The sequence below is a fragment of the Acanthaster planci genome, linkage group LG14 (genome assembly GCF_054643075.1).
Source record: "Acanthaster planci isolate LZ-2023a linkage group LG14, COTS_SCS, whole genome shotgun sequence".
Classification (NCBI taxonomy): Eukaryota; Metazoa; Echinodermata; class Asteroidea; order Valvatida; family Acanthasteridae; genus Acanthaster; species Acanthaster planci.
Genome location: NC_141790.1, coordinates 3,579,423 through 3,593,369, shown reverse-complemented (window position 1 = coordinate 3,593,369; position 13,947 = coordinate 3,579,423). Strand labels below are relative to the sequence as shown.

General features: G+C 41.9%; 1 protein-coding gene across 2 annotated transcripts; it reads right to left on the bottom strand.

Annotated features, from left to right (window-relative positions):
• Window positions 1-582: 582 nt before the first annotated feature.
• LOC110986991 (short stature homeobox protein 2-like) lies at window positions 583-13,670 on the bottom strand. Of its 2 annotated transcripts, XM_087146094.1 has the most exons (5): window positions 13,242-13,670; window positions 12,660-13,077; window positions 11,028-11,458; window positions 9,803-9,860; window positions 583-2,757 (listed from the first exon to the last, which is right to left on the bottom strand). In XM_087146094.1, the coding sequence occupies exons 2-5, from the start codon at window positions 13,057-13,059 to the stop codon at window positions 2,408-2,410; spliced, it is 1,239 nt and encodes a 412-aa protein (XP_087002220.1). In that variant the 5' UTR covers window positions 13,060-13,077; window positions 13,242-13,670; the 3' UTR covers window positions 583-2,407. The 2 variants fall into 2 exon arrangements, with proteins under 2 accessions (XP_087002220.1, XP_022105055.2); XM_022249363.2 differs by lacking the exon at window positions 13,242-13,670 and having other exon boundaries at window positions 12,660-13,229.
• Window positions 13,671-13,947: the final 277 nt, after the last annotated feature.

The window sequence follows — 13,947 nt, the reverse complement described above, 5'->3', positions numbered from 1 at the left end:
GGGGGGGGGCAATTCCCCTGAAACCCCTATACAATCTTTTGAACAATTAATAGTATTAAGCAGCACTGTAGAAAGCATTTTGGACCTTAGACTGTTTGCATGGGGAGCAAACGTTTGCAGAGGATTTCGCTACTGATTGGTGTTATACTTTATCCCCACAGGTATTCGCCTCATTGTTTTTAGAGCAGGTTGCATTTTCATTGCATCAATATTATACTAATTGGTGTTTTGATAACTGCATGAGATATTTAAGACTTACATCAAATTTCCTTTCTTTAAGTTTCTACCAACAGCCGGTCATAATTTCATCATTCACTTGAAGGTAGATGTAACTCAGTGACAAAGAAAGAGGCTGTGCGCTCGGCTTAGGCGAGTAGTCATAGAGGCACTTAGGTGCAAAATATATCTCCTTACTTTGAGGTACCCTATACCCAACGGATGTCACTCTCTCTGATGAATATTATTTACGGGTTCCCCTTGATATCATAATTCAACAAAGTAAACGCTAAATTATTCAAATCAGTACTGAATGCCCCTGACCACGTAAGAAGGAATGTACAAACAAATTCATTATTTTATGCATATTGTTTCACATACGGTGATTTATTCCATTTAGCTAATTAAGATTGAGTTTTATTTACATATTTTAATCGACAGACATAAACACATTTACACACAAGAGGATAAAGCTTGATTATGCTTTACAGTGACTGGTTCAAAATTACATGCGTTGCTGGTCCACACTGCGTGACTGCTGACGTCGTGATGACGTCAAGGGGTTTAGTTTCAATATGAAACGGTGAATGGAAATTAAATTTAGAGTAAATCAATTTTTTTTTTTTTAAATTTTGTTGAATTCTTTGGTTCTCATCCCCTACTCCCCCGTCTGTCCCATCCCTCCACAAATGCTCCACAGTTTGCAATAAGTTTCGGTTAGTGTGAATCCATTTGGCGTGATGCGGAAATGAATTGTGCACGTCACAAAATGTCAGTTTCCACTTTTTACTGTGGACCCTGCATTTAACTCTTAAAATCCACCAGGATATATTCAAGTGGTGTGGAACCAGTATTTCTTTCCGCACATCTTGACATTTCACATGTCATTCTTTAATTCATGAGTATTTGGGCTAAGTGTAGCAACGGAATCTGTGTCCTGTAGCATTCAGATGACAACTGCTTGATCAATATTGGTACTATACTGAAACAAGTGTGATGTCAAAACGTGCGGAAAGGAAGCATTATTTCAGTCTGGCTTATTTTAGATTCTTCAATTTAAGTGCAGGGTTCCACGAGAAAAAAACTTACTTTTTCGTTAAATCATGTGTTTCGTAAATAAGGCTGTTACATTGGTGCTAATTAAGCTAAGATATTTGCAACTGTATGTGCACAGTACAAAATTGGCACTCCGATGTAGGCAATCGGGAGTCACATCATCACTGGCTATTGGTCATTGGCAGGCGACAAGAGAGAGAGAGAGAGAGATGTGTCTGCCTTCAGTTGGCTCGCCACTCAGTGTGGTCCATGCTCAGTGATGATGATGATAAGTTGAAGGGGTCCAACCCACCATCGGTTATATCCGTCATGCAAAGACGTCTGGGTGTATACAGTTCAAACATAACGATCCCCTCAATGTTTTGAAGCCCAGTTCTCTACTTTCGTTGGGATATGTTTACAACCGCTACTGAATGGCACCAGCCTCATCATGTCATCATTTGTTTGTGTCCGTCTGACACGCCTATTTTGTGATCCGTAATATTATATGCGGATTTACTATCATAGACTACGAGTGAACTCATGTTACAGAAGTTTCCAAGCGTGCTATACGCAGGTAATGGGTGTCGCTTAGAACTTGTGTCTTGTCGGACTTCCACCACTAATATCAATTAATTAGTTTTGAAATTAAACTGGTGGAAAACTGGATTGGAAAGTAAATAAATGAACTGAACCAATCAAGGGCTCTTTATAATTATATCACTCCGCAAAGGATTAGGATAGTAAGACTTGGATGGTTGAAAAAAGGTGTGTGCTGTTCAGAATTGCTTCATCTATATTGGAAAGTACATCAGATTTATTTAAAATGAAAGAAATGTGCTACTGTATGGCGTATTCATTTCCATGTTTAATTGATTGGACCCCGTTCTTGACCTTGAAAATACTGGAGCAGAAAGTGCAAAATATCTCGAAGTGAAATAAAACATATTTCAGTCAGGGTTGCTTTCCAGTTGAAGCCTATGACACATATTTTGTTATTTAACTTTACAAAATATAAAGAAAATGTGTATTTATTTATCTATCAACAATGAAAATTGCATTCAGCAATGGTCAGTACGTCGTAATTACGACCACTCAAAGGAACATTAGAATGATACTACGGCTGCCTACAATCGTGATCGATCGTTCTGCGTATTCACTGAGACAAGAAACTATGCAGGCCTAGGGCTGCCGCGTGTTGGCGCGCTTTCATCCTTAGGTCGGCGATGGAGGAGGTTTTGGAGCCGCCGCCCGGCCGTATCATGCTGCTCATCAGCGTGGCCAGCGGGAATGCGTAGGCCGGCGGTGGGAACATCATCAGCGACGGGGCGTGGGTGAAGATGGACGGCAGAGGGCGCGGTACTGACGGTGCAGCCGTCACGGTCGTGGTCAAGTTCAGCTGCAGTTGCTCCTGCACCCTGTCGAACGGCATGCGCAGTGATCCCATGCTGAGGTAAGGTGCCACGCGGCATGTGTCCACATTGGAACTGGCTCCGATGGGGGTACCTGTAAAAACGGAAGACGAACAAAAAAAAAATTCTATACATTAAACATTGTTTACAAAAGTTTAGAGGCGTGACAGCTTAAAAGGAAATTGGCCCGGCACTGTTAAAATGTGATTGCATGGATAGGGATAGGCCCTTTGGTGGGGAATTTGGATCCCATTCGACCACCCACCCTCCCTTCAGTTGGTTTTTAAACTGAATAAATTCCTGTTCAGAAAAGGTACAAAAAACCATATGTACGAACATTCTGGTTTGTTTGCGCAGAGAGATTTGGAATAACAAAATTCAGTAAGTGGACTGCGCTGACTGCAGAGTACTGATGCTGTGAAGGTCTGAACGTATTGCAAGAAACATGAGCATTTGCGGTTGGACGGAATCATCTAAACGATTGGGTCCTTAAAAAGAAACGAATAGGAACAAGACAAGCAGCTACTAATCGAGTTTATGTTTTGAAATTTAAAAAAACTCCTTTATTTCAAAAGGTTAATTAAATCAAATGCAGAGGAGTCAAGAATAATATGATATCATTGAACAACTGAAGTCACATAGTCCATAAAAACAAGAACGAAAACAGCAAAATGTTGACGAAAAAAATATCTCAGGCGCATCAAGATTGCAGGAGAGGCCTACAGAGTGATTCATGGAAGAAAACAATTCAAACATGCGTCACTGCATGCCCGCCTAGTGGCAAAAACAGTTTTGCAAACGAAGACTTATGTAGCGCGATTCACTTGCAGAATGTGAGGTTGCGGCCAAAATGGCTTTTGAACCTCGATATTGGTGAAGGGTTGACTCTGCGATCTGCTGTTATTGTCTATGTCTAATGTGGAATAAAAAAAGAGGTCCCATTAATGAATTAAATCGATGAGTCCTCTAATCAAATAGATTTGATTACTGATACACGACCAGAACCCGGCATCCGATCCGCGGCGGTTAATTCAATAAGCGCGACTTCTTCCAGCGAGCCAGAGTCTATTGACCGGGTTCCTGCCGTCAGGAGCCGCGGGGCGATGATGCACCTTTCTCCCCGCCAAGTGAGCGCTGGCGGTGCGCTCCCTGGCGGGACTTGATGACGGGGATCTTGGTGCCCTCCTTGCCCGTCTAGCGCGGAGATTGCATATACATAAAGCCCCCTCTCCCCGCCGCGAAGATTGAATTGGATGAAATATTTTGATTCAATTATAAGGGAAGCAAAGGAGTGTTTCGGTCGCAGGCCATTGAGTAAGCAAAAGAGGGGAGAGTCTCTCAACGGGAGGAGATAATCGAATGATGAGTGTTGGATGATGGCAGTCGGGCGCAAGTAAACTGCCTTAAGATGTGTGGGATGTAGCAACCGAGACAAGTGAAAATAATGAAGATTAATTTTCATTAGGTGACAATTTAGCCAAGGCAGCTTGGGGGATCGGTTCTTCCCCCTTCAGGATTATTAAAACTTTGACATTTTGGGCACGGTTTTACTCTAGTGAAACTCTGCAGGAGCATCCAGGCATCAAGTTGAAGCGCTCGAATGGAACTCGGAGAACCGTCCAGTGGGGCCATTCTCAGGCCGTCATTGAGTTATCGATATCCAGAGCCCTGCTTGGCTCCCAACCATTTACCAATCCCCACTCTTGCCGCTTACCGCCCCGGTGTTTACGTCTGAACCGACCAGGTGCGCCTCCAAGCATTTCCACAGCGAAAAAAAAAATGCGACAGACACAAGAAGACGACTGGAGATTGAACGGAAAATACTTAGAATGTATAGGACGCACCTGTGGATGTCATCTTCCTGCTCTATGGCTTTGCATCTATTGGCGGATCAAGGGGACTGGGAGGGGCACTACCCCCTAGGGAGCATTGTCCGTTGTTTTAAGTTTTGGGAAGATTTTTGGACTATTTCTCTCCACATGCACAACATATAATAAGACTTGAAATAGGAGTGTATCTAGACACATCTTTGTTTGCTTGTTTGTTGGGGTGTTGGGGTGTTTGTTTGTTCGTTTGTTTTTTTGCTGTAGGCTCATTTTGTTTCTAAAGTAAATACTGAACTAAAGTCAATACTTAATCGTTTGAAGGAAGAACAGATCGCAAAACTACCATTGCATTCTAAAAAAAGGTCAGGCTACTTATCATTTGTTACCAAGTGGTGAAATATCTACAGCACACGCTGACACTTTAGTTACAGCTGGTATAGACCCCAATAACTCATCGATTATATTAAGGTAATTTAATCCCGACCCTCCATCACGAAGTTGTCTGTTTGAACTCTGCTTGACTGGGAACATAAGGGTTTGGTTCAATCTAAAACAATATTTACATTCTAATATACTTTCAACAATGCTTGTGTTTGTTTCACTTCCTTTGAAAATATTTTGATCTGGAACAGAAATATTGTAGATCTAATGACTTTACACTTCAATCATACAGTTCTGTATAAGATACATCCTCCATGATTGTGTGAACAATTTTGTTTCAAAACCAGTAAAAAGTGTTGCATTTTTCCCCCAAAGAAGACTGAGAACTGTTCAGTTTAATACAGTTCTCTGCTACTAAAGTATTTCGACTACCGTTTTCTTCCGTTATATCTATTTAAGTGAAAATCTGCTGACGAGAATTTTTTTTCAAATAATAAAACAATCAAAATGCATCTAAAACCAGCGAATGATTGTGGTGAAACCTGGAAACATTCAAGCACCACTATGGGGTCCTGGGACCTTACTTAATGAAAAAAAAAAAGAGTAAAATGTATATTTTTTACATACAGCTGAAAATGGGGGAGAATGACTTCTGACGAACCCACCAGGATATATTTGAGAAAAGTGCGCGCTTGTGAGTTATCGGAAAGCGCGAAATTATTCCTATTGATTTAAATTGCCTTTCGCGAAATTCAATCACTGCAGGGGTCGGGGCTTCAGCATTTAATAATAAGCGCACGCGCAGCGGATGAGAGCCGGGGTATTTGCGTATGCGGCCGTAATCCCATTAGGCTCTCCGGCTGGCATGGCTACCGCTGCAAGCTCGTAAACTGCGCATTAACTTGTAATTGCTTCGCGGAAGAGGACTTTTATCAAAATATCATTAACAACGTGTTAAGTGTGTAATGCAACTACGGATGATACCATAGCTCGCTAAGAACGCCTCAGGCCTGCGGACTGATGCCTTATTTATCGGATTACTATCATGAAATTTAAACAACAGAATATATGGATATAATACGTCGATCTGTCTGCCTTCAATAAACCGACAAAATTTGCAAACGTCAATCAGAAAGAAATAAGTTAATTGCGTATTTTCAATTCCAAAGCAGTGTGTGCAAATCCGGTTAAACATTTTAGTTTTACAGACTTTTTGAAGGGCACAGAATAGCTCTAGGTTTCAGAAAGAGGATATTTTAGAGGTTCCTTAAATTGGATTCGATCCGAGAAGCCCAAATCCGCTTGAGATGTGCTATTAATTTACTATGGCCCCCGAAAAGGACGCCTAAGTGAATTTTGTGTCAATTAAGAGGTCGTTAAATTGCTATTAGTCGAAGCTCTAATCCAATTGCTGGAACAGTGTAGTGAAGAAATAGGGTGGGAAACGTAAAGGCTTCCCGGCAGAGTGGAAAAAACGAGAGAAAGGAGAAGAACTCAGAAGGGGATTAGGAGGAGTTTGTCTTCGAACGGCAGAGGACTTTGACCAATCAATACAGCAGGCATGGCCAGCTCATTGCAGCTCCACTCCACTTCGCTAATTTAATCACCTCCGAAAATTATGGCTTACGTGCTAGCTTGCTGTACTTTCTGACTTCTTTGATGCACTTTCCTCGAAGTTTTCCATTTTTAATGTATATTTTCGAAACGTTTGGTTTGGTTTTTATTCAACTCATTGACGGCCTACGTCTAATCTGACGCATTCAAAAAAATGCGAGAAAATAATGATCACTGAGGTCACTTTGTCATGTGGGGTCATTTTGATAGTGTTCCTCAAATCCTCTTTATTTGCTGAACAGTGTGAAATGGGAAGGAACCTGACTACTTCTAAAATTTCAGGCATGGCCTCACACTTTTTTCTTCATTTGAAAAGTGACCCGACTCTTATCCATCATTTTGTAAGTACCCATAAAAGCACAAGGGTAGTAATGTAGGTAATTGGCATCATCCTCGTTCCCACTCAGGAGGATTATACCCCCCTCTCTTCACGGGAATTCACGCCCTTGAGATTTCGAAAAGACGAAATACTGTTTTCATCGCAGAGTTCTTAGATAATGAACAGACTTGAGGCCGGCCGCAGTGGGCAGCGGTGTCATCAAGTGCACTGACCCATATAGCCATAGGATAATTTCCTCTTTTTTGAGATTTCCTTTAGATACGTTGTAAGGGCGAGGTGTACTTTTTGTAAATTTGGGAGTAAACGACAATAAAATCTTTCTCTTTCTCAAACGGTGATGAGTGTGCTTTGGTGTTGTACCCTATCGTTTCTCCGGTTGTTAGCTTTTTAATACAAGATGGCCCTTGGCCACGCATTTTAATAACAGATAAGATAAGACTCCAACTGGACAGTAGCAGGTAAAACTGTCACAAAATCAGGCACAAAACGATTAACAAGACTGTTCACAAGCCAGTCATGAGTGGCAGAGCGAATAATGACAAAGAAAGGATTTTGTTACAGCTGGATTGCGACTTGAATTAAGACTGCATGTCTTGGGTGTGTGTGGGTGGGAGGGGGCTTTTGATAGTCTTAAGGGTTCAGACTACAATACTTGTCTCGTAGTATTTTGGTTTATCTCTTTTCAACATTTTACAGATGCAATAATAATATCGGAAATTGATCAGATGTATGACAGTGTAGAGTATAGGCTTCGATAGTGTTTGTCTTAAAACAAAAAACACAATTGCTTGCAGAGAATTCAACATTAGCATGGTTGCATGGCCGAAATACGAAAAAACGTCGGTCCGTTCCACTGGCATTTTTCAAATTTACGGTCACATAAAACGTCTGAGCCCAGAGGAAGTTCAATGTGTCCTTAAAATCACTGTTTTTTTTCCATTTCCGCTCCACGTAAACTAATACTTTGACATTTTGACTCTGTCGTCCGATACACAAGACTCGTGACATGGTTAAATTCGCATCAATTGCAAAGCTTAACCTGGCTGTGTCTGGGTTGTGGCAAGGGGCCCATTGCGATATCAATGGCTGCCACAATCACACCACAAAATACAATTTTTCAATCATGCGCGCGAAATATCTCTATTGGATTAGCCTTTTTTTCTTGTGCTCTCGGACGCTGGGATTAAATATCAGCAACGCTCGCCTTTGACTTCTTTTCAAGTCGGGAATACAAGCTTGGGGGATAATCCGTGCCTACTTTTGTGAAATTGGGCTCTGTTATGAGGCGAGAGCGTTTTTGATGCAATTATCAACCCCTGGCCTTTGTGGTAGTAATCTCATCAATGTCATCAGGGGTTGGTTAAGTGCGGGCGCAGGGGTCAGAACGTCTTGGTAAGACCATAAAGAGGAAGGAAGACATCGTCATAAAATCGGTGCACAAGCAAAGCACAACAAAAACAACATAAAATAAAATGAACAAGTACAAAAGAAAGCGAATTGACAACAACAACAACAACAACAACAACAACAACAACAAAGACAAGAAAACCAACGAAACAAAATTAAAAGGTGACGACCTTCATTTACACAGTTCGTGTTAATATTTAATGGCATTCGCCGAGCAATCAATTACATTGATATTTCAGCACCATAACAATCTTTTTTCAACCGACTACAAACACGGCGGTTCAAAAGTGACTTTTATTCTTTGGGGGTGTACAAAAGGAGAATTTTCGAACTTGACAACTGGACTTTTGGTTAGAATTTCTGAAAAAAAGGTGAGAAAGTCGGAGGAAATTTACAGTGTGATGACCAATTGGAATATTGAAAACGAAGTGACGCAGAAAATTTAAGTCTTTTCATTTTTTTTGTTACTGTAGCATCCCCCCGAATGCCAGGAAGCCTCTCTCGCTACAGAGATTGTTATAAAGGACTCCTAGCAAGGCTTATAGTTCTATGGAACTGTATCTATGGAAATATTTCAACTCATTAGTTTTATTATTTATTTTTGTCGCTTATGTATGGCTTTTTTTACATGACCTGTTTGTGAGGAGCCAGTCCTCTATACGTGGCTGCTCTGAAACGTCCAGGGAATGGGTGAGTGGGTTCACCTCGCTCAATGTCGCCCGTACACCTTACTTGAATGCCGTGTTGCCGTGAAGAAAGAAGTGAACAACTGTGTTCTCATTGCTGGGAGTGAAAGACTCTTCCACGATTAATAGTACGAGATATGTAAAAACAACTGTTACGTTTGTTCTAAAAATGGTACTCGCGGTGTGGTACATTGCACCATACGTCAACATTTCACTAGAACTTTAAATTTAAAGCAATTCTGTTGCAAGTTAATCTGAAATCAACCCCGATTGCACCGCACAGAAGTTGGAGAGAAAATAATAGGCTCACGTTGGAGAGAAAATATTATGCTCATGTGAGTTAGAGGAATGTCAGTACCTCAGCATAAAAGCTACCTCGGTTGTTGGTTGATTTGAACACAATTTGTCAACTCTTATACTGGCTGATACCGGTAAAAGTTTGACAACAAATTGGTACCCCTTAGAAGTAAAAACTGAAGTCTAACTTCTCTCATGCTTATCGATTTGATATGTTAACATTCTACACCGTTCATGTTTAATATTATCTTTCTCTCTTCAAAGATCAAAACATCGTGACCTCCTCTGTACATTGTGTATTTTTAAAGCATGATGGACGTTTAAAAACGCTTGCCTTTGAAGTTGGTGGTTCGCTAAAATCATATTGTATTTTCTTGTCTTGGTCTCACTAAGCTCAGAAAATTCAAATTGTGAAATAAATGATTTTTTTGGTCATTGAAAGTAACACTAACGTGCAATGAATTCTTACGGTCTTTCACTGACTGGTTACGCATCACGGCACAGTTACAAATTGGGACAAGCGTTTACAAGCCATAAAAACGAAAATTCCATTTCCAGTGCCAAATGAAATGCTTAAAATGGCCTTACCTTTCCCTCCAAGGTGTTCCTGCTTACGACATTTGGCTCTTCGGTTCTGAAACCAGACCTAGGAATGTGGAGAAGCATGAATGATAACGGGCACATTCTTCAACGTGTTCTTTGTGACTAATTTTGGCCTAACTTCTGAATGTCATCCATATTAAAATAATCAATCTTTAACAAACACAAAACTAATATTGGAAAGTTTGATTTCCCTTTTTTGTGATCAATGAACGATTCCATCATGTATAGCCTCAGAAATTGGAGGTATTTCTTAATTAAAACAATGGAATTCTTAGTGGTTCCAATTTTCGTTTAGGTAAAGCCCAACGTTAGATACAGCGACATGCTGAACAGTTGTTCATTGTCTTTAACCAACGTTTCTATGGTTAACGAATGCTAAAGCCTTTGGGTAGCGTGTACATAAAAATCACGAGAACAAGCTGTTTGAACAAATTATGCCCAACATGAATTCATCAGCAAAACTGTAACATTATCCGGGTATTTTTCTCTTGTACGACGCGGCCCATTGGCCATGCTCCTGTACTCAGTCGAAGTGTCTACAGTTATAGGAAGATGAGTCCTAAAATGTATATAAATTATGTGTACAAATTAGAATACGAAAACTATATTTAAGTTTTCAGGGTCGATTGCTCTAATTACGGCGATATTGTGTTCACCGTGACTGTGCAATATATCAACAATTATTCAACGGTTTTATTGTCATCAGATCTAAAAAAACAGTTCAGAAGAGTGCAAAAATACTCTCTCTCTCTCTCTCAGTAGTGTACGTCACACTATTGGGACACAGAATGAATGTTTAATCAAAAGGCTTTACCGAATTTTCTCTCAAGCTACTGAAATCATCTAAAATTGTCATGGGGATTGAAATGACATATTTTAACTGTTGGAAATGCACTATAGCTGCATGAAGGTCACATCAACCTTAAACGAAGCAAACAGATTTGTAATCATGTCCACCTTTTCGTCTCCTTTTGAAAAGCTTAATTTGGGCATTGCAGTTTGATGACAAGGTTTCCAATTTTTACCTTTGTTACGGTTTAGGAGCGGGAATTTTGGAAAATCCTAAGTGAAAAAAAACTTTGTTTGGAGGTATCCGTATGTTTGTATGTGGTATTTAACGAGTTTGTGTAACTCATCTCTGCTCCATTTCCATTTTTCCAACAGAAAAACTATCTATTATGCAACTTTTGTCCTCGATTCTTTTTCATACCTGCACTCTGGCCTCTGAGAGGCCCAGCTTGCGACTCAACTCCTCCCTCATGAACGCGTCTGGGTAATGCGTCTCATCGAAGAGTTTCTCAAGCTCCCCCAACTGCTCCACGGTGAAGTTGGTCCGGCTCCGGCGCTGCTTCAGCTTGCTGGGATGGCTGGCCATGAGACCTTGGACCGGGGAGGGACTACCGGACACCGTCTCCTTCGGTTCTCGGGGCTGGCGCGATGGGACCCCCGCGCGATCCTCCTGTTCGGCCGCCGCGATGTCGGCATCCTCGTGCAGGGCCAGGTCCTCGTCAGGGTCCGTGTCCATGTCGACATCTTCGTCTTCATGGCCAACAGGGGAAATGGCATCCTCAGTGATTTGCTGGGGTTCGCTGACTTTGCTGACATCTTCCCAAGGCGACTTACTACCGTGTTTTTTCTTTTCTGAAATGTATGGTTTAAAACTTTTTCCAATAACTGGAAACCACCATCTGCATTTTCTACATCGGTGCCGTCATCTTTATCGTTAAGTTTATTTCATGCCTTCGAGAGTTCTTCTGGCTGATGCCGTGCATGATTTAACTCCGGTTTTGAAAGTTATTGGACCAAGAGCATAAATCCCGGAGGGATGGGGTATATACCCCCAACTTTTTGAAGTGCGGGGTGGGCTATTGAATCACCCCCCCCCCAATTTTTGGTGAGCAAAATCTAAAAGCGGATTGAGAAGAATTTTTCAGACCTCCAACGACTAAAATGCATTCAGTATCATTACAAAAAGGAAAAACAATTTTATAAAAGCCATAAAGAGAGCATTTTGAATGCAGAGTAGTCCAGGTGTACATCAATAACATGAACATCGATCATATAAAGCCATATGGTGTCACGCCCCGCTTTTCAAATCTTCACGGCTGGGCAAGTCATTCCCCCACCTTTCGCGACCCCCAATCTGCCAAATTACCGATTTACGCCACAGGAATGGACACATTCCATTACGACACCATGCTCAAGCTCAGAGTGGTGGAAATATTAAGTTTGTTCACTGACAGCGCACTCAGAAAAGCCTTCACGGTTGACCATAAGATAAATACAAGGATACAAACAATCCTGCCCTGTCTGACGGAACTACAACTTTACATGCAGATGCAATGCGGATGTGTCCATTTTCTGTACATTTCTTTGAATTCATGATTTGAAAACTGTAATCTACTGGCGGCAAATCCATGCCATTCTTCAGGGTTAAGGGCTCAAATGCAACAAATCTAGTATTGCTGTCTAAAAGTCTTCTGTGACCTTATGTAACAGATAATGCCAAATCTACATCGTACTTTCAAAGAAGTTTAGGTAAAGAAAAATGATGAAAGAGTCTTAAACTGGCCCTCAACCCAGAATATTTTTGTCTGGAAAAATAAGAAGACTCGGATCATGCAGGCTAACAAGAGACCATGAAAGTGTCAGAAAACGAAATCTCAAATGCGTGTATTGTACGAACTCACAAGCTAATCGAAATTGTAATCACAGAAGTGACTGTGATGCGAACGTTGGATTTACTTTCTAAAAATAGTCTTCGAGAGTTATCAACTTATCATGTAATAGTCTTTCAGTGCATTTCTTTTCTTTGTTCTAAATAGAGCAGAAAATAACCAACCTGTGGTCGACTTGGGCCGTTTTGCAGATGACGGCTTGCTAAGGTGTGGTGTTCCTCTCTTGAAAAGTGCCAGTCGATCTCTCGCCAAATCAGAATCGCCGGGCCCGAAGAGTGTCATGGGGAAGGAGGGCAGCTTGGCAGCCACGGGCACCGCCTGCACCGCAGCCGATGTCGGGAGAGGCTCGGTGTGGTCGATCGCCCCGCCCGTCGGCCGTGTCTTCCCCGCTGTGGCCGACTTGACAGGCCGCCGGTGCACTGCTGTGGACTCCCCGATAGCGTTCAGCCAGGCGGTCGTGTCGAACTTCGGCAGACTTCGTTTGACTGAGATGATGTTGGGGCCGAGTTTTGGCGTCTCTGAAGATTCGAACGATTTCGTGACGAATGCTTGGAGTTCTTCCATGATGGTCCACCGTACACTCTGAATTGTGTGAGACAAGTGGCAATGTCCACGTTTTAGCCTTTATTAGTGAAGATTATTCAATCTTGGAACATGCAAAATGGCTATCAGAAGGACGTACGTGGCAGACAACGCAGGGTAAGACGGTTCAAATTATATTGCAAGTATCAATCAGGCGACAAAACCTTTTTGTTTCTTCGAGGACCGTTCGTTGCTTCGACCGCTTCGCAATTGGTTCCCCGATCGGCGGTGATCAAATTGCTCAGTCCTAAGACAGAATAAAAAAATTCATGCTCATTAGCAGCCTCGATTTGCGCTAATCGAATCAAGGTGATCACATCCCCTCAAAAACGAACGACATGAACCGACGGCTGGGGGAGAGAAACTTAATTCAGGGTGGAGCGGGCTAGGAGATGTCGGCCAATGAAAAACCCGCAACGTCAGACGAAAGAAAAAAAAATGACAAGCTGAATTGGAGCTGGACATCGACAACGAGTCCAGCCCACAACCAGAAAAGGGATTACTGTTCTGGCTCTGCCCTCTTCTCATCCGTCCCCTGAACGGTCAGCGAGTTCATCAATTTCTTCGTAACACCAAAACGGGGTTGATTGTCTTCAGCGTCTACCTGGGAACTTTCTTTTGATTGGCGTTGATGGTGCCGTTCTGGGACAAGTCGCACAAGGGACCTTCTCTCCGCTGTGAAGATTGGATTAGGCCCGTGTGGCTAATTTCATCCCCGCGGTATGCGTCAAGGGGCGATTGACTTTTAATGGCAACTTTATCCGCCAAAGTGATGAAAAGAAATTGGACCGTAACTCGATTAAACTGCTCCATTATCAGTAGTGTTTAGTGACTTTACCCTTATCCCCGTGAATTCTGCCCCGGGTATAG